The 24,767-nt window shown below is 56.7% G+C and overlaps 1 protein-coding gene across 5 annotated transcripts in view; it reads left to right on the top strand.

The window, feature by feature from the left end:
• The window catches only part of PPP2R3B (protein phosphatase 2 regulatory subunit B''beta), a 52,257-nt gene that overhangs the window by 10,106 nt on the left and 17,384 nt on the right, over positions 1 to 24,767 (top strand). For all 5 annotated transcript variants that reach the window (XR_003430511.1, XM_027095578.1, XM_027095576.1 and 2 more), the window contains exon 2: positions 13,600 to 13,785. Coding sequence is in view for 4 of the 5 variants with exons in the window: in XM_027095578.1 (XP_026951379.1) it covers positions 13,600 to 13,785 (186 nt within the window). In the remaining variant the exon portion in view is untranslated. The remainder of the gene's footprint in view (positions 1 to 13,599; positions 13,786 to 24,767) is intronic.

Here is a 24,767-nt window from a genome sequence, read left to right as displayed (position 1 = left end):
TCTACCTCTTTTATCAAGATATAATTGACACGCAGCACTTCATAAGTTTGTGTACAGCGTAATGATTAGACTCATGTAATCGTGAGATGCTGACCACGATAAGTATAGTTCATTATCTCATGTAGATACAACATTAAAGATATATTAAAAAAAGATACCTTTTCTTTTGTTGTGCTGAGAACTCCTAGGAGTTACTCTTAACACCTCCCATATGTAGCAGTGCTAATTATTTTTACCATGTTGTGCATTGCATCCCTAGTACACATGTATCCCCTAACTGGAAGTTTGTATCTTTTGACCTCATTCAATTCCCTCCTCACACCCGCACTTCCTCTAGTAAGGAACCTGATCTCTTTTGCTATGAGTGTTTGTTTTGAAGTATAATTGACCTATAAAACTATGTTCTTGTTCTACAAGATAGTGATTTGGTATTTCTATACATTTCAATGAATCTAGTAATGATATGTCGCCATACAAAGATGTTACATAAGGGCTTCCCTGGTGGCGCGGTGGTTGGGAGTCCGCCTGCCGATGCAGGGGACACGGGTTCGTGCCCCGGTCTGGGAAGATCCCACGTGCCGCGGAGTGGCTGGGCCCGTGAGCCATGGCCGCTGGGCCTGCGCGTCCGGAGCCTGTGCTCTGCAACGGGAGAGGCCACAACAGTGAGAGGCCCGCGTACCGCAAAAAAAAAAAGGAAAAAAAAACAAAAAAGATGTTACATAATTACTGTTTCCCACACTGTACATTTATCCCCCTGACTCATTTATTTTGCAACTGGAAGTCTGTGTCTCAGTCTCCTTCACCTTCTCTTATATTCTTATTAGTGTTTTCTGAAGCAGAAAAGTTTTAAATTTTGACGAGGTCCAATTTATTACTTATTTGATGTTCCCAAAAGTGTAGTCCATAATCTAAACAATCTTTGTCATACCCTGGGGCAGATAGGTGTTCTCCTGTGTCTTCTCTAGAGCTTTTCCCAATTTCGCTTCTATGCTTGGACTTACGGTCTTGTTCAGGTTAATTTCTATGTGTGGTCTGAGGTAAGTTTCGAAGCGTGCTTTTTTGTACGTGATTACTAAATTGCTGCGGCGTCGCTTTCTGAAATGATTTCCCATTGAATTGTGCCGGCGCCTTTGCCGGAAGTCCCGTGTCCGCAGGTGTCTGGGTTGGTTCCTGGACCTTCTGTCCCGCGCCTGTGAGCACCTGTGTGCGCACTGCAGGTCGCCCGTGTTCTGGTGAGCTGAAACCAGCACCCTGCCCGCCCCGGTGCACGACTGTTGGGATGGCTTTTCTGGGTGCTTTTTGCTTCCGTAGACTTTTAGAATCATGGTGCCAAGTTCTACACAAAAAGGCCACGTGGTCTGCAGACCCTGTGGGGCAGTGGCCGCCCGGCAGTGCGGGTCACCCGCCATGGAGGCTCCCGTCCTTGTCCGCAGGGTTTCTGGCTGGGAGGGTGGGTCTACGGTGCCTCCCCTAGACGAGTCGCTGGGGCGTTTGTTCCTTGTGGTGCTGCTGGGAGTGGAACTGTCTTCCCGTCACCTCCGCATGCCGACTTCCGACAGCCGTGCACTTGAGTCCCCACCCTGTGATGTCGCTGACCCGCTGATCAGTTCTGCGGTCAGTAGATGCTCGAGGACTCTGCACCAGGGTCGTGCTGGCGTGAGGGACAGCTGTCCCGCGTCACCCCTCCCGGCCGGCGTGCCTGGGACTTTCCTTCCTGCCCGACACTTCAGCTGGGGTCTCGGGGCCTGGTCAGGGGTCAGCGCTGAGAGCGGAGGTGCTCGATTTGTCCCGGCTCAGCCAGAAAGCATCCCGTCTTCCTCAGGATGACATAGATACAGGTGTTTTCATAACGCCCTTCGCAGGTTGAGGAAGGTACCCTGTATGTTTAGTTGGTTGGGAACTGTTAACGTGAATGGGTGTTGAATCTTGTCTGATTCTTTATGATCACGTGATGTTTTCTCACTTGATCTGTGGGTGTTAACCAGCCTTGCTTCCTTGGATGAATCCACTGATCCCAGCTGATGATCTCGCACGTTGCTGGGCTCTGAGGGCTCCCATGTTGTGAGGTCAGTGTGTCTGTGGTCGGGGGACACCCGTCTCCCGTCTTCTGTGTGATGTCCTTGGCGGTGGTGTCAGGGGGATGCCGGCCTCCCAAGAGGAGCTGGCAGTGGTTACCCCTTGCTCTGTTTTCTGTAAGGGTGTTCAATATCGGTATCATTTCTTCCTAAAAATGCTCTGTAGGATCTAGGCAGGGGGTGAATCTGGTCTCCGTTCCTCTTTTGTCTGGAAGCATACCTCCCTGGGTGTCGAGTCCCAGACCACAGCCCATTTGAACAAACGTCAGCTCCTTTCCGTCCTACAGACTACATGCTGTCGTCACAGAGCAGCGTAGAGATCAGCGTTGTCAGACAAGTCCAGAAACTTAAGAGCAGACTTCCAGAAAACGCCTTTGCCAGAGGGGAAGCACCATGAGCTGTCTGAGATCGCTCAGACCGCACGAGGAGGCTGGCACTAACTCGTCTCTAGCCGCCGCCGTCTGGGGGCCTCGTGTGCACGTGGCCTGGCCGCCTCTGGGCCTTTCAGGAGCCGGGGCAGGAGATGGGCCAGTGCTGAGGTGACTCTGTAGCCGGGTTGCAGAGCTGATTGTCGGGAATCGTTATTTTATCTGCATCGACGCTAAATTGTGGACAGTACATCACGTCTTAGTTTTCCTGGCCAGCTTTTGGCTCCGAGCTCAGAGAATCATGGGATGAGCAACATGGGGAGGGGGTGCTGGTGGCAGGGATCAGCTGTTCTCTGCTGTCTCGGGGACTTCAGGCCTCCGCGGAGACCCGGGGCCTCAGGGGTACCCGTGGCCTGCTGCCAGCCCCAGGGTCTGCACCGCCGGCGTTGGGCGCCGTCCATACCGGGCGTGGCTGAGAGGAGTTTTCACAGGTGTTTTGCCAGCGAGGGGCCGCCCCCGGCCCCCATGGCTCTTTCTGTTCCTCGTGACAGTGTCTCCAGCCTGGCTGGTGGCTCAGGTTCCGGAGCACCAGGGCCTGGGCTGAAGGAGGGGAAAGAGAGCCGGTGATGCTGTGTCTGCACGTGCCGAGCGCCCGCGTGGTTCTAGACGCTGCCTTGGTGGGTGTGCTGCTCTCAGAGCAGTGGCCACGGGGGGCAGATGTTCCCCGTCTGTGGAGCGGCCCGGAGCCGCCAGTCCTGCGCAGGGTCAGCTGCCTACCTGAGCCAGGCCCACTCCACCCCGTGGCCTGCGGCCTGTTTCCTCACCTGCTCCCTCTGTCCGGGGCTGTCCTGCAGGTGAGCCCTTGCTCTGGGGCAGAAACGTTACTGAAGGTTGCTGGGGGCCTCAGTCTCCCTCTCTCCTGAGCTACATTTGAGCGTTGGAGGAGCTATGGATTTTTCCCCAGTTTACCTAGAAGTGAAGAAATGAGTAAAATATTCCTTTTTTCTACTTGGATTAAATTTCTGGTTTGTAGCCAAATTGTAACCTACACATGAGGGGTCTTGGGGACTCTCTCGGTGTCGGTTTCATGCCCCCTCAGCACTGCAGTTGACGCACGTGTACCAGCATCGCTACAGAAACTTAAACAGAAAAGTTGAGAGCTGACTTGGAAAGGTAGAGTCTGTATGGTCGGGAGGCCCTGCGGGCAGGGCCTGCCCAGGTGTGTAGTTCCTGTGCTGCCCCACCTGCCCTTGTGCTCATCTCTCACGCTCAGTGCAGCAGCGCCGAGCTTTGCTGTGAAAACTCACCCCTGGGCTTAGCAGCCCCTGTGTTCTCGGCAGTCTGTGTTCCCCAGTCTGTGCCGGCACGGGACCTGCGGCCATCCCGTGGGCTGGTTGGCCAGGGCCAGGCACAGGGACAAGCCCAGGTCTGGGGCAGGACACATGCTCTGCCTTCCCCTGGGAGGAGCAGCATAGAAGGGGCCCCCAGTGGAGGACCTGGACAGTTTTTCAAGCTACAGGAGGAGCACCTCTTCCCTGGGGTTTGCAGGGGAGGGGGAACAAGAGTGAGCCTGCAGGTGTGGCTGTTCGTGGCAGAGACGTAGCGCGGAGTGACAGGGCTGCGCCTGGGTCCGGAAGTCTCCCTGAGCCACTGATGACCCGCTGCCGACACCGTGAAATCAGAAGTTTGTCCTGAACCTGGTCCCTGCCGGGGGCGTGGTATTGGGGGCCTTCCTGCGTGTTGTGTCCAGGTCTGGACAGGGCAGAACTTAGGCCCTGTGGCCCTACACCAGCTAGGCTGGTTCTGTGGCCACGTTGCGGGGCATACACTGCCCCGTCTGCGTGTCTGGAGAACCAGAGGGGTCGCCAGCCAACCTCTGAATCTTTGAGGATGTTCTGGGAATGGGAAGAAGGACAAAATAGGGTAAAGAGATGGGAAAGAGGCAGAGGGGAAGGACAGGAGAGAGGGCAGCCCCCTGAACAGGAGTTTGAAGAGGAATTTGGGGCGGGGTGTTGGTGCACATGAAAGAGGAAGCGGGTCTGAGAGGCTGCGGCCCTGTGATCCCAGCTAGGGGACACGCCGGGAAGGGCAGATCCCAGCTAGGGTTAGGACAGAATACGGACACAGTAAGAAGTCAATGTTGGGGAGGGACATGAACAGGCCGGGCCCAGGGGACTCCAGGGCAGGGACCCCGCGCTGCATGATGCTGTAATGGCAGGCTGGGCCCAGGGGGCTCCAGGGCAGCGACCCTGCGCTGTGTGATGCTGTAATGGTGGACACACGTCACTGTGCGTTTGTCCAGACCCACAGAATGTGCACCACCACGATGTGCCCTAGGGGGAACCGTGGACTTCTGTTCATAGCAGCATATCAGTATGGGGTCATCCTGTGTGCTCATCGCTGTAACAGATGCAGCACCCAGTGCGGGGTGTTTGTGACAGGGAACCTGGGCTCCGCAGGGGAAGCACACGGGAGCTCTGTACTTTCTGCCCAGCGTCTCTGTAAAACAAAAGCTACCCTCCCCCCAAAAAAAGTCCATTAGAAAGACAAGGAGGAAGGTGGATGGGTGAAGTGCCTTTCGACCCCAGAGGTCATCTCCCCAACATCTTTGTCTGGGGCAGAGGGAAGGGGACAGGGAAGGTCAGCTTTGGCCGGAGCAGGCGTTCCTGGGGTCCTGGGATTTCAGGGGTGGGACATGCAGGCCTGATCTAGACGGTATGTGGGGAAAAGACCACCCAGAGGGGGGGCCTGGCTCTGCTGCTGGTTCATCCTCGTGTCAGGGGCTGAGTCGCGTGCTCTCATCGCTCACATGACACGACAGTATGCATCGTCTGTGTCGTATTCCACACCACTCACACCATCTATGTCATCTGCGTTCCACTACACCCTACACAGCCGTGTACGACAGGGCGAGAGCAGTAAGACCCTGAATTCCACCCCAACCCCGAGTTTAAACAAAGGCCGTCAGAGCATCCTCTGCCGGTTAAGTGTATCTTCTCAACTCCTGAAGGGCTGGTGGGTGCCCCCTTCGTTTGGGGCCGTTTTCCCGACGTACCAGCTCTTGGGCCGCACGTGGGCTGTTGGGCGGGCGCGGCCGGGATGCCGGCCGCGGGCTCTGTAGCAGGGTCCGCTTAGTCCTGGACAGGCTGCCCTTGTCCGGAGAGAAGGCCCACCCTCCCAGGAGCCGGCAGGCGGCGTCTCCAGGTCCGCTGCCCTTGCCGGCCTGCCTACAGGCTGAGCTGAGGGAGGCTCTCGGCGGGAGAGCAGCTCCGCGCGCATCAGGCCAGCTCGGGGCGGGCGTCCAGCGCTCCGTCCAGCACCACGGAGCACAGCCCGGGCCACGGGAGGGGCCGCGCGTCCGCCACGCCTCCCCTGCCCCCGCCGCGTGCGCCCGCCCGGCCCCGACTGAGGAATGCGCGCGCCCGAGGCCCGGCCCCCAGAGCGCCGGCCAGCGACGCATGGAGCGCGCTGAGCCCGGCCGCCCGGACCACCCCGACCCCGCCGGCCCCGGCCAGCCGCAGCTCCAGTCCCGCGAACGCGCCCGGCCCGGGCCCCGGCGGCCCATGCGAGCCGACATGCGGCTCCGGGACCTGTCCCTGCGCCAGGACCCCGACCTGCGGCAGGAGCTGGCCTCGCTGGCCCGCGGCTGCGACTTCGTGCTGCCCTCCCGCTTCAAGAAGAGGCTCAAGGCCTTCCAGCAGGTGCGGCGGGCGGGTCCGCTGCGTCCGCGGGCCCCTCGCCCCTCTGGCGAGGTCGGGGTGGGGGGCTGCCTGGGCTCGGGGGGCTCCACCTGCGCCCATGCGCGGCTCCCCTGGAACAGCGCCCGTGCGCGCAGAGAGCAGGTGTGCCCGTGCAGTTTGTCAGGGAAAGCGCTGTGAAGGGAGCCGCCGGCATCTCTTTTCCTGGAGTTCTAGCAGCGGATACCCCGGGCGCGGCGCGGGGCAACGTCGTGGTGCGTCTTGCGCGAGGCGGGGAGGTGTCGACCTCGGGCAGTAGGAGGCTTCGGGACTCGACCCTCCGCAGGTGCGCAGCGAGCCTCCCCGTGTCGTTGGAGCGTGTGGCGCCCTGGGTAATGACAGCGCAGCGCTGTTGGAAAGGAGAGCGCGGTTTGCCGCGAGCGCCTGTGTTGTTTTAAGGGCTTTATCGCAGGCACGTACCAGCCGGAGCGCCCTTCTCCGCGGCTTCAGTGACGACTCGGCTTGTAAACATCACGGTGCTTCTCCTCAGCGCGCACAGAAGCAAACCCCGTGTCTGTGCCTCGTGTGTGCTTTGTAAATTCGTGTAAGGGGACCATGGAGTTGAAAAGCCATGGCCACCTGGGACCTTCCGGCAAGTGGAGGTTCTGCTGCCTCACGGATATTCGGCACATTAATCACTTGTATTTTCGCCCAGGTGAGGAGTGAAAGGTCATCTCGTGGCCAAAAAAAAATCACATCGAATCAAGCCAGGCTGTTTGGGGTGGGAAAAAAGACCTGCTTTTTGCTGGTAGTGTAACTGGATTTTTTTCCTGGGATCATGTCTCAACTTTTACAGGGCTTCTGGTACTTTTCTGTCTGACCTCTGTCCTTCAACTTGTGAAATTCTGTCTGCAAGTGGCTGATGCATGTGTGTTTGTTGCTTGTGGAGAAGGAAAGTCTGTTTAGAATCTGAACATGGAGACCTTAAAGTGGACTCAGCTAAGGGTGATCTTCTTCAGAGAGGAGGTCTGAGGTTTGCTGGTTACCGTTTGTGTGCGTGGCGCACACATGGTGCACACAGGCTGCGCCGGGGTGTTCCCTGGATTGGGGAGCCCTTCCCTCTCCCCCCATGGCGGCTGTGACTTGATCTTGGTTGGGGGGGGGGGTCCTGGCTCCACGCAGAACTGTTCATGAAAGCCTGGTTGTTCCAGGATGGCTGTTGGTCTTACAGAATCACTTTTTGGGATACGCGATTCACGGTTGCCTTTAAGAGGTAGAAGTTTCACCTTACAGCAGATGTGTTCCCGTGACGTTTCCCACAAACGTCCGCACGCACTGCGTGGAGTGAGTGCTTCTTGGGGCGGGCATCGGGGGAGTGTCCGGGAGGAGAGTTTTCCTGGCTCCCTTCGCCCCTTGGTGTTTGAATGTGGACTCGGTGCAGAGCCGTGGGTGGTCAGCAGACCTCAGGGCATGGGGAGATGGGGGGAGGGTGGAAGGAGATGGTGGGGGGCGTGGGGAGATGATGGGGCGGAGGGCAGCTGGGGAAGGTGTGGGGAGGAGGGCATGTGGAGATGGGGGTGTGGCCGGAGAGGATGGCCTGAGGGAGGTGGGGTTGGCCTTGTGGGCAGACGGGGACTGTGGAGGGATGGGGGGGTGCTTCGTACATGCCGGCCCTGCTGCCAGCTTGGGGCGTCCGCGCTGGTTTCGGGGCCAAGGGAAGGTGTGCAGCGAGGCTGTGTCATGCGTGGGAGGCTGTCCTGCCCCTGCGGCCTGTGTCCGCCTGCCTGCCCTGCCTGTGGCGCCCGCGCCTTGCGCGCTCTGAGCAGCCCCAAGGCCCCCAGGTCATCCACTGCGACGTCCCTCAGACCTCGTCACAAGCCCTCAAGGGCCCGCTATGGCCGTGCTGCCCACCCTGTCCAAGCCGGGTCCTGACGCTCCGTCCCCCGGCGCTTGACTCTCGGGCTCTGCACACGCTCTCCTCCGCTGTCACCGTGCTCTGGTCCCGCTCACGCCCGTCCAGCTGCCCCGTGGGGTCCTTCAGGTGGATGCACGGGGCACCAAGAACCCAGCGCAGCCGCCCCCGGGGGACAGTGCTGGGTGTTGACCTGATCTCTCCTCCACACGGCGACAGCCTGGCCTGGGGACTCTGACCGTCTCAGACACCGCGCGGGGTCACGGCCCCGCGCAGGGTGGGCCCTGAGTACCCCCTTGACCCATGCTCCCAGGACCCAGGGGTCGGACGTGGGCTCCCGGGTCCCTGAGCCCACGGATGTGACCCCTCACGCCGCCCCCCCGTCCCGTCCATGCCCCCAGCCCTGCCTTCCGGCCCTGTGGGGCCCCAGCGTCCTCTGGCCGGGGGTGCAGACCCAGCCGACGTCTCAGGACCCTGCCTCGTGGACGTGGAGCCCCGGCCTGTCCCCTCACGGCAGCCGCCCTGCTTAGCCCAGCTCCTCGTGGGTCTGAGACTTGGCTCTCCAGCCACCTTTTCTCCCCTGGAAACCTCCGTGGCTCATGTGGCCTCTCGACGCCAGTCCCTCTCCTGTGGTGGCTAGAGGACTTATGAACAAACCCACGCGCAGGGCCAGCCGTTCTCATCTTTGTTTTGGCGCCTCTGCTTTAAACTTTCACATTTGGACTCTTGCTGTCCGTCCAGCGGGCCCTTGGCAGGTCTAGCCGGGGAGCCTGCCGCCAGCCGGTGGGGAGGGGCCCTGGGGTCGGAGGAGAAGCAGCTCTGGCCTGCAGGGCCTCCCAGCCCAGCGGTGGACTCTGGTGGGCGCCATGCCCGCCTGTGTCCCTGCGCCGCCCGCCGGGCTTGGCCGCTGCCCCTGGGTCTCGGCTCGGATGGGGCCGGCCCGCTGGATGCTGCCCCCGGGCTGTGCCGCACTTGCCCTGCATCCTGCCCTGGCAGAGTCGGAGCCACGGTCGTTTCCGCCACCCCAGCTAGTGCGTCTGCCCGACGGGGCACTGGCCGTGCGAGACTGCGTTTAGAGAAGGCTGGCCTGGGCGCTTGCTTGTGCAGGCCCACCTCCCGGGGCCCCTGCCGCTGCGCAGGGATGGCCGTGCTTTCCCATGAGGCCGAGTTTTCAGCCCGCCTGTGTTCTGGGGGCCCCGGGCGTCTCCATGATGTCTGGAATCGTGATGAGTCAGGCAGCGCTGGTGTCCGTGCGGGCGACAGAAATAGCTCTTTGCGAGCAGGTGTCATCTTGACCGGTGCCCGGGTGACAGCCGGGAGGCGGGCGTCAGGCGTGTCGCTGGGAGGGAAGCTGCCCTGCTCTGGGAGCCGAGTGCCCCACCTGCTGTGTTGGCTTCTGAGAGGCTTCAGCCCTGCTTGAGAATCCTCCCTGTGTGTCTGTCTGTCTCACACACACACACACACACACAAACACACATACACACACACACGTATTTGTGCCACGTCCGCTTTCATTGTGGACGTCCAGCCTGGACGCAGGTAGCTCAGGAAACAGCCCCCGTGGTCCCCTCCGGCTCTGCTAAGGCCTGTTTGGGGCCTGGAGGTGGCCGGCTCCCAACAGCGCCCTGTGTGCTGGAAAAGAACGTGTGTCCCGCAGCTGTGCCGGCCGCGCTCTATTTATGTCCCAGAGATTACACTGTAAATCTCTCGTGTCCGTGCCCAGCTGTTTGTTTTTCCGTCATCCGGTGGTCCGTCAGGGGTGGCGGGGGAGCGGGCCTGGCCTGCCTCTGTGCCGCGTCCCTGCATTTCCCCAGCACCTTGGCTTGGTGGGCACCGAGGCTGTGCTGGGGCAGCGGTCAGCTCCGGGTCGGCAGAGCTTCCCGTGATGGACACCCAGTGTGGTGTCCTGACCATGTCTGTCACATCCAGAGTTTCTACCCTATCTGGGCATGAATCTGACGATGCCAGCCTTCTTTTTGTCACTGTTGGCTGCTATATCTTTTTCCACTTGTTAAAAGTTTTCCACTTCTGTGTCCTTATATCTTACACGTGTTTCCTGTAAGTCAGTCTTACTTTCTTTTTTCCGTCTGATCTTTGTTTTTTAATTGGAACATTTCATCCATTTACATTTATAAGGACTATTAATCCATTCTGATTTATTTTCACGGTCTTATTTATGTTTCTTTTTATGCTCTCCTTTCCCTCTTTTTTATCTTTCCCTCGCCGGAGCACTTAATACTAGCTTACTGCTCATCTTACAAGGTCAGTGACTTCGTTTCTTTAGGTACAGAGTGAGTATCTTTACCCTCCAGCTCAAAACCTTCAAACCCTTCACTGCCGGCACCCTCTCATTTCATGTTGTTGTCCTGAGAGAGTCTTTAAAGAGAGGTAAAGCAATATTCTCATTGCCGATGTACGTGGAGGGCGTGTGCATGGATTTACCCATGTAGGCACCATGTTCCTTGCCCTTCGTCCCATTCTGCAATTCAGACCTTCCATTTGGGAGCGCGTTGCTTCCTGCCTGAGCCCAGTTCTCCTGGGAGGGGCCTACGAGGTGACCGTGGGGCAGGCGCCACGGAGCTGGTGACGTGGGGAGAGCTCCCTGCTCTCAGGAGGCAAGGCTCCACTCCGCCGTGTCCTTGGCGGCTTCATTTCCCTTCGTTTCCCGGTGGCTGGTGAGGGCGGCGTCCCCATCCTGACAGCGGAGAAAATAGCGCGTGTTGTTGAGCGGCACCTTGTCTGTATGTGTCTGCGGCCGTGGCTTGGCAGGTGGGGTGCCTGCCCTGGGACCAGCCGGCCCAGCTGCTTCGGCGGTGGGCGATGGTGGCACCCGGCGCTGAGTGCCGCCGCGCCGCGGAGGATGCCAGAGGCGTCAGTGCAAGCCAGCAGCCCTTTCCACAGGCGTGAGCCATGAGCTGCTACAGGTGACAGCCCAGGACACGGGGCCTGCGCTCCATCCTGCCCTCCAAACACAGGCGAGGAAAACTGAACCCGCCCAGAGGAGGGAAACCGGAGGAAACATTCCCCAGGTGAAGCCTGGGCGTCCCCAGGTGACGCGTGAACCCTCGAATCTCTCCGTCCTCGGGACCGGCGCTGGGTCTTGCTTCCCTTGCGGCTGTTCTTTGCCGCCGTAGGTGGGCATCACAGCCCAGCAGCTCTGCCCCGAAACCAAATCCCAGAGCCAGGACGTCCTAGGGCTGGGAGGAGGGGGTCAGCCTCTGTCCCTGGGCGCCGACAGGGCCGAGTCTGAATGGAACGTTAGGCGTCCCGCGGCCCCTCCCGGGGCAGGGGCTCCTCCGGGGCCTGTCCTCCCGCCTCCTGCCGTCTCCCCACCCCATCCCCGTGCTGTCGCTGCCCCAGCCCGTGGCCATGCCAGTCCTCAGGGCGGCCTGCTGCGCCTCTCCTTCCCCTCCGGGCGCCTCCCATCTCCCGCTCGCCTCTCAGGACTGAGCCAAGTCTGAACGCAGCCCCTCAGGATTGTGTTGGCCCCGTGGTGATCACAGAGCTCGTCGCCCAGTGTCCCCAGGCTGCCACACGGACCTGGTACAGCCGACTCATGACGGCTCCACCTCCTCTTGGTACGGTCACTGTCCCGTGCAAGGTTGCCAAGCACTGAACAGCTGCCTCCTCATCTGGGGCCTCAGGAAATACAGGAGACGTGGGGCATCCGCGACGTAACAGAAGGGGACGCAGGACATCCCCTATGTGGCTGACGGGACAGGGGACGTCCCGAGGTGTGACCGAGGGGACGCGGGATGTCCCTGATGTGACCGAGGGGTCGCGGGACGTCCCGAGGTGTGACCCAGGGGACGCGGGAGGTCCCTTATGTGACTGAGGGGACGCGGGATGTCCCTGATGTGACCGAGGGGTCGCGGGAGGTCCCGAGGTGTGACTGAGGGGACACAGGAGGTCCCTGATGTGACCGAGGGGTCGTGGGACATCCCGAGGTGTGACCGAGGGGACGCGGGAGGTCCCTGATGTGACCGAGGGGTCGCGGGAAGTCCCGAGGTGTGACTGAGGGGGATGCCTGCTGTCTCCTGCTGTGTTGCGGGTGGAGAAGCGGCCTGAGTTGCAGGCTGTAGGAGTGACGTCCGCTCACAACGTTAGAATCAGTGCACAGCGTGACTCCTGAGGGCCGTGTGCTGTGTCTCGGCTGCAGGTTGGTGGCGGGGCCCCTGGTGCTTGTGGGCGTGGAGCTGTGCTGTGTGTGCCTGGTTGGGGCAGCTGGGACGGGGGCACCCCGCCGTGAGCACCCCGCCACCGCGCCCCGTCCTTGGCTGTGCGGGCCTGGCTGCCCGGCCCAACCCCCTGGACGTAACCACCCCTGGAGGGGCGGTGCTACCTGTGAGCCCCTCTCCTGCGTTTGCCTTCCATCTGCTTTTCCACGCGTGTCTCTGGATGCCCAGGGGCCATGGGCTCCGTGTGTCCCTAGTGCCCTGGGTGCGCTGAGTTTCCCAGACCTCGTTGGCGGGCGTACCCCTCGCCGTCCCCTCTCTGGAACACCTGGTCACTCCCCGTCCCCCGCCGGTCCCATGGCCTGAGGCCTTGGGTGCTCATCCCTCGCTCCAGCGCTTCCCACCAGGACCCTGGGCTCTTTCTGCTGCGTCACGGTGTGTCCTCGTGTCCCCAACCACAGGGAATCTGGGGTGTGTCCAGGAGGTGGGCCGTGGGCTGGACTGTGCTTCCCTGTCCCTGCCCATCAGGGATGCCCGGATGCGTGAGTCTCCATGGGCATTACAGGCCGTGACTCGGGGCAGCTGTTTCTGGCACCTAGGAGGCCTTCCCGGGTCAGCACAGAGGCACACTGTACATCCTGCAGGGGGACAGTGCCCCACAGTCCAGGGACAGCAAGCCTCACCGCGTGCAGCCACCCTCCCGGCCTCCCCAGACCTGCCCAGTCCCAGCGCATCCACTCCCAGCAGGTGCTTCCTGAGTGGTTCCACTGACTGGTCCCGTCTACTCAGGGGCATTGGCGAACGCAACCCTCCTTTGCATGCGTGGTGCACGCTTCTGACCTGTGACTGCACCGAGCTCACGGGTCACCCCGTCGGCCACCGGGCAGACATCCTGACACTGCCGTTTGGAAGGCGCGGTGTGGCTCCAGGATGGCTTCCGGGCGCTCCCTGTGCCAGGATGCTGAGCCCTCGGGGCTGTGGTGCTTTCTGAGGGCCGTGCCCAGCCACGGCGCTGGCCTCACATCCCGTCCACAGGGAAGGGCGGTGTGGGGACAGGCAGTTCCAGGCGCGAGACGCAAACGAGGGGACAGCCCGCCTGTGCCGACCTTGGCCTCCCGGGAGGGCAGGAGGGCAGGTTCTCTCAGCCGTCCTTGTCCTGAGGGGTCACACCCGAGGCAGGATCGGGGGAAGCAGGGCCGTGTGTGTGGCGCTCCGCCACGGGCCCGTCACCTCCCGTGTCTGCAGTCAGCCCGGTGATGGTCTGGGCGTTCTGTCCACAGTCGGGTTCGCTGGGCTCGGGGCAGCCGCTCTGGTCCAGCCCGCCTCTGCTCAGTACGCACCGGCGGGAAGCAGGTGCTCATCGTGCTGGGTCCTCACTGCTCTCTCTCTCAGGTCCAGACGAGGAAGGAACAGCCCCTGCCGCCCGCTGCCAGCCTGAGCATCCCCACGTTCTACTTCCCCCGAGGCCGCCCGCAGGACGCAGTGAACGTAGACGCCATCATCGCCAAGATCGAGAGGACTTTCGCCCAGTTCCCGCACGAGAGGGCCACCATGGGGGACATGGGCAGAGTGGCCAAGGTGGGTGTCTGCGCGTGGGGACGTGGCCCGCGGTCCCCCTGCGGTCGTGGCCTCACACTGCCTGACATTCCCTGGGGCCTGAGGTTCTCTGTTAGTCCAGCGGTTTGGACTTGGTGCTCCTACCACAGGAGCTGAGGCCCGACCCCCGGCCTCGGAATCGGGATCCCACAAGCCACACGGCACTGAAAAAAAAAAAAAAAAGGCAAAGCAGGGCAATAAGAAAGAATAAAAACTAAAATAAAATTCGAAAAATAAAAATATTGTAAAATTAAAAATAAAACAACAACAACAAGGCAAAACAGAACCACGACAGCAGAAAAAAGAAAAAAGGGGCTGGAAGAGGCCTGAGGGGCGGGGCTTAGGCCCAGCACAGCGGGAGGGGCCCTGGAGGGCTGAGGGGTAGGCCCAGGACCCCGGCAGGCTCGCCAGGGCCCGAGTGGTCGGGGGAGACGCCGGCCACGCTCCCCTCTGACCCCCTGATCCCCCTCCCATGTGGGAACCCCTCCCCTTCCCGCCCCGCCCCGAGGGTGCTGGTCCCATCCCACCTCCACTTTTCCTCCCCTCCTCCTTCCCCTCCACGTCCTGCCCAGTTGCTTGGGGATCCCTCCCTTCCCTGTAGATGTCTGAGGCCCCACCGGCACCTGGCCGGCGCCCCGTTGTGAGGAGACGCCAACTCCGCCTCTTCCTGTGCGCCGTCTGGACCCCTCCTCCTCCAGGGTGTTTACTGCCTCCTCTTTAACTCGTGTCTGTTAGAATGAAGCGGTCTGTTCCGTTGTCTGTCCCTTCAGGGGAATTCTCTTGGTCTGTTAACTGCGAGTGGTTTCTCTGCTTCTTGTACTTAACGTTTCTCTTACTCTGTGAGTTTAGGAGAAACAATTACGTGTTCTAGTCTTGGGAGGCTATTTTATGTGGGACTCTGCCCCTTAATATTTTGGGCACAAGGGCAGCTTTTAGTTTGCATGCTTGCCACCTCTTTCCTCAGCGTGTGCTTGCTGTTACCCCCGTAATAGGGGTGTGCAGGGGCCGGCAGCCCGTGCGCACTCCCGGGGCCCCTACCATCAGGGGCAGTGATTGGCACTTGCTGACAGGTCTCTCCGCAGGGGCGGTGGCCCGCGCGCGCTCCCAAGGCCCTCGCCGGGCAGGGACAGTGATTAGCACCTGCTCGCCGGTCTCTTAGGCACAGTGGCAGCCGGCCTGCTCCCAGGATGGCAGGGGCAGTGATTGTTGCCTGCTCCCTCATCTCTCGCAGCAGCGGTGGCTCACGCCCACCCCGGGGCTCGTGTAGGCGGTGTGCTGTTGCCTGAGAGCGTGCGTGCTTGGGGAGAGAAGCTTCTTCAGTGGTCCCGCTGTTCCCCTTGCACATCCCCCAACAATCGTGCCTTGCCTCTCCGGGGGGACCCAGGCTTCTTCCACGTACACCCTCCATGGCCACACTCCAGCCCCTTCAGGATGTCTCCACGCAGCCAACCCCCGTCCTCTCCCCGGGTCTGACCTCTGAAGCCCAAGCTTCAGCACCCAGCCCCCACCCGCCCCAGTGGACGGGTGTCTCAGTCTGGGGAGCACAGGGCAGCAATGACCACCGTATGTGCAGGTCACTGTCTGCGTTGCCTTTCTCAGACCTGTTGTGCTCTCTCTGAGGCCCTGAAGCTCCCCCTTGGTCCACGCTGATCTCCCTGCCGGCAAGGGCACTCTCCAGGGTGCAGGAACCTTTCCTCTTCCACAGCTCCCTCCCTGGGGCCCAGGTCCTGTCCCCATTCCTTTCTCTCTCTCTCTTTTTCTCTTCTTTGTTTTGCCCTGCCTGGTTCCGTGGAGATTTTCTTGCCCTTTCTGAAGTCTGAGGTCTCCTGCCAGCGTGCAGTAGGCGTCCGGTGAGAGCTGTTCCGCACGCAGGTGGGTTGTTCTTGTATTTGTGGGAGGATGTGAGTTCCATGTCCTCCTCCTCCTCCTCTGCCGTGATCGCTTTCCTCCACATTTTCCTCTTTGAGTTTTAATTTCCTTTAATGTTACTGCTTTATTAAGGGTTTTAATTTCTGGGATCACTTTTGGTCATTTATGCTTTTTTCTAAAACAATCGTTGGCATGATTATAAATGTATTATCTAAAGCTTTTCCTTATCTTCTCGTATGATTCTTTTAAAATTTTTGTTTTCTTTTGGAGTATAGTTGATATACAATGTTGTGTTAGTTTCAGGTGTACAGCAAAGTGATTCACTTATACATATATCTATTTCTATTTCAGAATTTTTTTCCCACTTAGGTTATTACACGATATTGAGTAGAGTACCCTGTGCTATACAGTAGGTCCTTGTTGATTATCTGTCTTGTATGTAGTAGGGTGTATATGTTAACTCCAGACCCCTAATTTATCCCTCCCCGTTGCCTTTCCCCTTTGGTAGCCATAAGTTTGCTTTCTAAGTTTGTGAGTCTGTTTCTGTTTTGTTAATAAGTTCATTTGTATCATTTTTTTAGATTCCACATATAAGTGATATCATATGATATTTGTCTTTCTCTGTCTGACTTACTTCACTTAGTATGATCATCTCTAGGTCCATCCATGTTGATGCAAATGGCATGATTTCATTCTCTTTGATGGCTGAGTCATATTCCATTGTACGTATGTACCACATCTTTATCCGTTCACCTGTTGATGGACATTTAGGTTGCTTCCATGTCTTGGCTATTGTAAATAGTGCTGTAACGAACATTGGGGTGCGTTTATCTTTTCAAATTATGGTTTTCTTTGGATATATGCCCTGGAGTGGGTTAGCTGGATCACTTGGCAACTCTGTTTTTAGGTTTCTGAGGAACCTCCACACTCTTCTCCACAGTGGCTGCACCAGCTTACATTCCCACCGGCAGTGTAGGAGGGTTCCCTTTTCTCCATACCCTCCCCAGCATTTATTGCTTGTACATTTTTTAACAGTTGCCATTCTGACCAGTGTGAGGTGATACCTCATTGTAGTTTTGATTTACATTTCTCTGATAGTTAGCAGTGTTGAGCATCTTTTCATGTGCTTTTTGGCCATTTGTATGTCTTCTATGGAGAAGTGTCTATTTAGATCTTCTGCCCAGTTTTCAGTTGGCTTGTTTTCTTTCATACTGAGCTGCATGAGCTGTTTGTATATTTTGGAGATAAATCCTTTGTCAGTTGCTTCGTTTGCAAATGTTTTCTCCCACTCTGTGTGTTGTCTTTTTGTTTTGATGATTTCCTTTGCTATGCAAAAGCTTGTAAGTTTAATTAGGTCCCATTTGTTTATTTTTGTTTTTATTTTCATTACTCTGGGAGCTAGGTTCAAAAAGATACTGCTGTGATTTATGTCAGAGTGTCTGTCTTTGTTTTCCTGTAAGAGTTTTATAATATCCAGTCTTACATTTAGGTCTTTAATCCATTTTGAGGTTTTTTTGTGTATGGTATTACACAGTGTTCTAATTTTTTTCTTTTACATGTAGCTGTCCAACTTTCCCAGCACCACTTATTGAAGAGACTGTCTTTTCTCCATTGTATATTCTTGCCTCCTTTGTCGTAGGTTAATTGACCATAGGTGCATGGGTTTATCTCTGGGCTTTCTATCCTGTTCCGTTGAATGTTTTTATGCCAGAACCATACTGTTATGATTACTGTAGCTTTGTAGTGTAGTCCAAAGCCAGGGAGCCTGATTACTCCAGCTCTGTTTTTCTTCTCAAGATTGCTTTGGTTATTTGGGGGTCTTTGTGTTTCCATATAAATTAAAAATTTTTTTCTTCTAGTTCTATGAAAAATGCCATTGGTAAATTGATAGGGTTTGCATTGAACCTGTAGATTGCCTTGGGTAGTATATTCATTTTGGCAGTATTGATTCTTTCAATCCAAGAACATCAAGTCTGCACATTTGACCCTTTGTCTTCGTAGGGTTATTTATCTCAGATTCCTTTTGACTAGTCATGCTAGAGGTTAACTTATATTTTTTCAGGTAAGATCTATCAACTTCATTGAGTACTTTAATTTTTTGTTCATCTCCTTCATGAACCTCTGCTTTCATTTTTGTTACTTTCTTACATTTTTTCTGTTGTCACTTCTTTCCAGCTTCTTGAATTGAACAATTATTTTTCAGTCAGCTTTATTGAGATATAATGGACACAGAGTAACACTCCCCAGTTCTAAGTATACAGTTTGACAGAATTTCATAAAAGTTCACCCCTGTGGATCCACATCACTGGCAAGGTAGGGAACACTAATCCCCCAGGGACGTCCCTTGGACTCCTTGATCAGTGGGTGGGGCCAGAGGGCGTGGCTTGGGCATCTGCCCACCCCCGTGGTGGTGCCCTGTACAGGGATCATGGGTGCAGGACCCTGCTTTGCTCCTGGCACCGCAGAAGTGACAGTTAGGTTCTGACTTTTTTGTGTCTTGTTCATAATTTGCCCAGCTGCACGTGTGTGCAGTTATTTTTAGTCCCTTGTAGTTTCTTTGTATCTGTTGCTGGAGGAGATGTTTGTCCATGTGCAAGCCCTGCAGCAAAGCGTCCCAGGTCCTGGCCTACCTCACCGTCACTCCCTGGCCCTATGGTGCTGTTGTTTTGTCTTTTCTAGAATTTCACGTGAATGGGATCATGTGGTGGTTGTCTTGGGTTTTTCTGGCTCTTTCACCCAGCCTAATCGTCAATGTCCGTCCTTAGCATTTACTGCTAAGTAGCATTCTGTGCACACACGTCCCTCGGTGTATCTGTTTACTGGTGGATGAAAGGTTGTTCCCAGTTTTGTCTCATGAATAAAACTGTTGTCTGTACACGGGATTTGTGCGACACCTTTGCAAGTTCTCTGAGGTGGGAAATGCTGCAGAGTTGAATTGCTTGGTCATCTGGTGACTATATCTTTAATTTTATAAGAAGCTGTAAAACCGTCTTCCAGCGTGACTGTCCGCTATGTGTGTCCAGCCAGCAGTGTGTGAGACGCCAGTTGCTCCGTAAGCTGCCAGCACTTGGTGTTGATGCTTCTTAGCTGTAGCCGAGCTGGTGCCTGTGCAGAGGTCGCTTACTGTGGCTTCGTGTCTCATTTCCCTAATGATTATGTTCAATCCCTGGTTATGTATTTGTTTCTCATCAGCATCTTTTTCTTTTTTTGGCAGCTCTCTTGAGGTATAACTGATGTGAGGTAAACAGTAGATGTTTACTGTGTACATTTAGTGAGCTTTGATGTGTGTGAATCCCCGTGAAACTATGCAGACAACCGAGATGAGAAGCACTTCCAGCGTCCCCCACGTTGGCTTCTTTCCAGTCCATCCTGGCCAGCCCCAGGCCCCCACTGGTCTACTTTCTGTCACTGTGGATTAGAGTTTCCTAGAACTTCATGTAAATAGAATCACAGAGTAGGTACTTACTTTTTTTAATTGTGGTAAAATTCACATAAAAACCTGTCAGCACGTTAGCCATTCTAAAATCTAAAATTTAGGGGCCCTTATTACATACACAGTGTTGCACGACCCTTACCGCTGTCTAGTTACAGAGCACTCGCATCACCCCAAAAGACGCTCTGGGCCCCTTGGCATCACTGCGTTCCCCCTCCCCCAGCCCCTGACACCGCTCCTCTGCTTCTTGTCTGTGGATTTGCCTGTTCTAAAGCTTTCATATTAATGGAACCAATACACGAATTGTCCTGTCTGGCTTCTTTCCTTTACTTGGCGTCATGTCCTCAAGGTCCATCCACGTGGTAGCCCGTGTCAGAGCTTCACTCCTTCTCATGGCTGGGTCATATTCCGTTAGGTGCTTGGACCCCGCTCTGCTTACTCACTCGCCCACAGATGGGCGTTTGGGTGGCTTCCACCCTTTGGCTGCTGTGAGCAGGGCTACTGTGAACATTCGACTACGAGTGTTTGCCTGAGGCCCCGTTTTCAGTTCTTTTGGCTGGGGGGCGGCGGTGGTGTGTGTGTGTACACGTACCTAGGAGTGGAATTGCTGGGTCATGTGGTAATTCTGTGTTTGACTGACGGAGGGGCCACCCAGCTGACTTCCACGGCAGCTGCGCCATCTTGCGCCCCCACCCGCACGTGTGGGTTCCCGTCTCTCCACGTCCTCTGCACGCTTGCTTTTCTCTCTCTCACTGTAGCCATTTGTCTTGGTTCAGGCTGATGTACCAAATCCTGCAGACTGGGTGGCTTATAAACAACAGAAGTTTGCTTCTCCTAGTTCTGGAGGCTGGATGTCCCAGATCAAGGTGTCAGCAGGGCTGGTTCTGGTGCGGGCTGTCCTCTGGGGTACAGAAGTTTCTTGCTGTGTCCTCACCCGGAAGAAGCGGTGAGGGAGCTCTCTGGAGTCCCTTTTCTAAGGACACTAATCCCGTTCATAGGGCACCACCTTCATGACCTCATCACCTCCCAAAGGCTCCACCTCCTAATACCATCACCTTGGGCGGGGCGGGGGGGGGCACAAACATTCAGACCACAGCTCTATCCTATTGGGTATATGGAGATAACTTGTTTTCATTTGCACATTTCTAATGACGGACAGTACTGAGTGAGCATCTTTTAAATGTGCCCATTTGTCATTGTATGTCTTCCTTGATGACACGCCTGTTCAGATCATTTGCCCGTTTAGAAATCTGGTGTTTTCTTACTAGTGAGTCACGTGTGCTTTGCATGCATTCTGGGTCCCAGTCCTTTGTCAGAGGTACGTGCGGCAGACGCTGTCTCCCCGTGCTCGCTCGTCTTCCTGCTCTCGCAACAGTCTTTGGAATTGCAAACGCTTTCCATTTTGATTGTGTCCGGCTTTCAGATTCCCCCACTTGGGTTTGCATTTGGACCCTTGATGAGAAGTGCTGGAAAATCCAAGCCGGTAGGATTTTTCTCCTGCGTTTTCTTCTAAAGGCCGATCCGGTAACTCTTCCCTTCAGGTCTGCACTCCACTCTGGGTTGGGCACACGTGGGGTAGGAGGGAAGGTGCCTCTCTGCGCACGGTGTCCAGTGGCCCCAGACCCGCTCGTTGGGCACCTCGTCCTCCCGCTGACTGGCCTCGGCACCTTCTTCCGACGGGAATTGCCGTACGTGAGTCTGTCGCTGGACGCTCTTGGGTGTCGGTGACGGGTTGTCTGTCACAGCGGGACAGCACGGCCCCGCTGCTGTAGCTTCACTGCTGTGTTCGTTTCAGGCAGTGCCGATTTTCCTGCTTCTCTCTGCTTCTCAAGTGCTGAGACTGTTCTGGTGTCTCTGCATTCCCACATGAACTTCAGAATCACCTTCCGCACGTCTGCGCAAGAAGCCTGCTGGGATTCGGCTTGTGATCGTCTGAGTGCGCAGGTGGATTTGGGGACAGTCCACGCCTTTCCAACATCGAGTCTGCTGGGTTATGACCCCGGCATTTCTCAGACTTCAAGTCATCGTTAATTTCTCTCAGTACCGTTTTGTCATGTTCATCTTTCATCAAACGTATGAATACTTGGGCATAACCCAGTGTTTCCTATCTTTGATGATACTGTCAGTAGCGTTATTTTACTGCAGTTTACGGCTGTTCCTTGAAGTGTACAGAAGTACTGTTGATTTTTGTGTGTTGACTTTGGACGAAACATACTCATCAGATCACTTTTTCAGGTTCCTTAGGAGTTTCTAATAGACGATCACGTCCTCCAGAGATAAAGAGGGTGTCCCCGTTTCCTCTGTAATCTGTGTGTCTTGTATCCTCTTTCCTGCCCTGTTCACTGTGCTGGCCAGGCCTCCCTGAGGACGTTGTCTCAGGGTGTGGGAGCGGCACAGCCCTCCTCCCCGGCCTTAGGGCGCGTCGCTCCCCGCAGACGCAGTGTGGGGGCTGCAGCTGCTCCTGTGTCCTTTACCAGGTTGAGGAACCTAGTTTGCTGAGAGCCCTTGTACTGTGTGAAACCTCGAAGGCGTGTTGAAATTTGCCCAGTGCTTTTCTGCACGTACTGAGGGCTCCTGTGGTTTTTCTTCTTCCCTCGAGCCGTCTTGCGTCTTTGGATGAATCCCATTTCATCATAAATCCTGTCTCTTCCTGCTTACATGCTTTTGGATCCTGATTGCTTGTGTCTTGTTAGGGTTTAAATCCAGGCTCCGGAAAGACGCCCATCTAGAGATGCCTTGTCTAGTGAGTTCTCTGGTTCGGTAGCAGGGTGGCCTGGCCTCACAGAATTGGTTGGGCTATTGCCCTCTTTTCCGGAGCCACGTGTTTAGAACTGGGCTGGTGTTCTACGTTAAACGTTGGCAGAATTCACGGTGAAGCATTGGGGTTGGACATTCTCTCCCTGGGAAGGTTGTGGACATTGCGTTTGATGGGGTAGTTCCCATCTTTCAAGTGTGTGCCCAGCTCCCGTGACTTGGTGAATTTATTGACACACGTTGTTGATAAAATTCCACACGTTTAGGGTCTGTACTGACTGACGTCCCTCTGCCACTTCTGATGTTGGCATTTGTGTCTTCTGTCCTTGTCCTCAGTCAGCTTGGCCAGAAGTTTTTTTATTTTCCTGCTCTTTTCTGAGAACTAGCTTTTAGTTTTGCTAACTTTTTTGTAATGATTTCCTATCGCATCGATTTCCCGTCTTTATTGTTTCCTCTCTTCTGCTCCCTTTAGGGCTAACTGCTCTCCTTGCAGTTTCTTAACGAGGCAGCTTTGTGCACTCAGCCTTTCTGCTTTGCTCGCGGAAGCACTTAATGCTGTGAACTTCCTTCCGGGCGCTGCTTGACCGGCATCCCAAACATTGTTGATGTGTTGGTTTTTGGGTTTTTTCATGTTTTGTTTTTTTTTCCCTTCTCATTCAGTGCAAACTACATTTGTGTTTGTCTTGTAACTTCTCCTTTGGCTGATGTGTTATTTAGAATTTCGTTGTTTTGATTTTCAACTCCCGCACCTTGTTTAGACATGTTTTGGTTACTGATTTCCAGTTTAGCTCTGTCGTGGGCAGGGGTGCTCTGTCTGGTCTCAGTGCTTCCAGATGTACTGAGACTTGTTTTCTGGGCTGAGGGTGGTCGTCTTGGTAAACGCGCACTTGAAGGCCGTCCAGCCCTTGAGTGTCAGCTTGCTCCCTGGGTTCCGAGCGTGTCCAGGTCCCGGCGTTCCGGCAGCTTCTGCCTGTTCCGTGGGTGAGGGTGCGGCTCCCGATGCTGAGTGACTGCGGGGTTTCCCTGGGGAGCTGTGGGCCGGGGGCCGTGGCCTTTGTGCTTCTGTGGGCGGCTGTGTCGTGTGAGGACCTCCTGTCCCCAGATCAGCTCCGCCCTCACACCCCTTCTTCTCTCTCGTCATCGCGACACGGCCCTTGTTCTTGCCGGAGACATGCTTCTCGGGAGCCTGCGCGCCCGAGATCAGTGGACCCGCTTCTCTGAACACAGAAAGGGGCAAACAGCTGATCCGTGAAAAGGACAGTCTCTGCTTCCTTTCCCTGCGCACGGAGGCCTCTTTCGGCACACGTGTGGGCTTTGATCTGGGCGTCCTGCAGTTCGTCCAGTTCTGAGCCCTTCTGCCTGGAGTCAGCACGGGGGTGGGGGGGGTGCTGAACCCACAGGGCCGCCCTCATTTCACACGCCAGGCCCGAGTCTGAGGCTGTCACCTGTGTGTCCGTCTGACCAGCTCTGGATTCCGGGGGTTCCCACGACCCCCTCTCGAGTTCCGCAGTTTGCTCAGCAGCCCGCGGGACTCAGGGAAACACCAGTTCATTATAAAGGGTTCCTTATGAAGGGTATGATGAGGGGTACAGGTGAGCAGCCTGGTGAAGAGGCATCAGGGTGAGGCGTCGGGGGCTCCCCAGTGCAGCAGTCTGTCCCCATGGAGTTGGGGTGCATCTCTGTCCTGGTACGGCGGATTTGTTCCCTAACTTGGAAGGCCCCTGAACCTGCTCCCTTAGGGGATGTTTCAGAGGTTTCATCCCATGGGCATGATCGAGGCTTCCCTCCACCGCTGCCCTCGCCCTCTGCAGAGAATGCCGGGGGGCTGAAAGTTCTAGCTCAGTAACCATGGCGTGGGCTCTTTAAGGACAGCCCCATCCATGACCAAACAGGCTCCCGTCCCCCCAGGAGATTCCAAGGGACTTGGGGGCTCCGTGTCAGGAGCCGGGGGCAGAGGCCAAATATCAGAGCAGGAGACGCTCCTGGCACCAGGTGTTCGTGGTGGGAGCACAGCTGCTCTGGGGCTCCCTCCCTTAGGGGACCCCACGGGGCGCCTGACCGGGAACTGGGCAAAGGCCAGCGCGCACCTGCGCACGGCCTGCACACAGAGTCCTGCACGGGGGACGTCAGATGCCCTGTGCCCCGTGAGCACAGCCAGACCCCAGGCCCCGGCCAGATGCTGCCGTGCTCAGGACAGGCTGTGTGGACGGACGGGGAGCTCTGTGTGTGCACGGGCGTCGGGGGGTGCCGTAAGGGGCGTGAGGGCGGGGATCGGGGTCACTGCAGGGCTGCTCCTGACGGGGTGACGCGGGCCTCGGCGTGTGCCCGGGTCTCCCGTCACGTACACTAGATAGACGTTACAGACCTGTAAAACCTGACCCTGTCGTGTGTTTTTCCCTTCAGGGTGGCATTTTACCATACTTTTAAACGCGTTTCTTCGTACCTCTGGATTTCAGAGTTGGTGCTTCCAGTTCCCTTAGAATGTTTGCAGACGGTCCTGAGAGGTGGTGGACGGAGGTCACAGTGAAAGCGTTAGGATGGGCTCTCCAGCTGCCTGGGGGGTGGGTGGGCTTGGAAGTGCAGGCACCGCTCGTTCTGGGGACGTGAATGCAGGCGTCACCCCACGGGCAAGGGCACAGCTCCTGCTGTGCGGTGGACGGACGCACGGCCGTGGGACAGGACGGTGCCATCGCCCGAGTCCGCCCAGCGAGCTCTCACGTGCCCGCACGAGCACCCCAGGCAAGGTGCCCGAGGCCCCTGGCTCCCCTGTCCCTGCCGCCTGCGCCCTCCCACCCCGGGGAGCGGCCAGTGTCCTCCACGCCCTGACTCACACAGGCCCCTCGGGGCCCTGGCGCCAGCATCCCTGGCAGGAGGCCTCTGCTGCCCGTCGCCCAGGACGCACGCCCGC

This window comes from Aethalodelphis obliquidens, unplaced genomic scaffold (genome assembly GCF_003676395.1).
Source record: "Aethalodelphis obliquidens isolate GAN/ISIS:26980383/991018 unplaced genomic scaffold, ASM367639v1 scaffold91, whole genome shotgun sequence".
NCBI classification, from domain to species: domain Eukaryota; kingdom Metazoa; phylum Chordata; class Mammalia; order Artiodactyla; family Delphinidae; genus Aethalodelphis; species Aethalodelphis obliquidens.
Note: the sequence above shows the minus strand (reverse complement) of the source record. Positions and strands in the feature narration are given on the sequence as shown.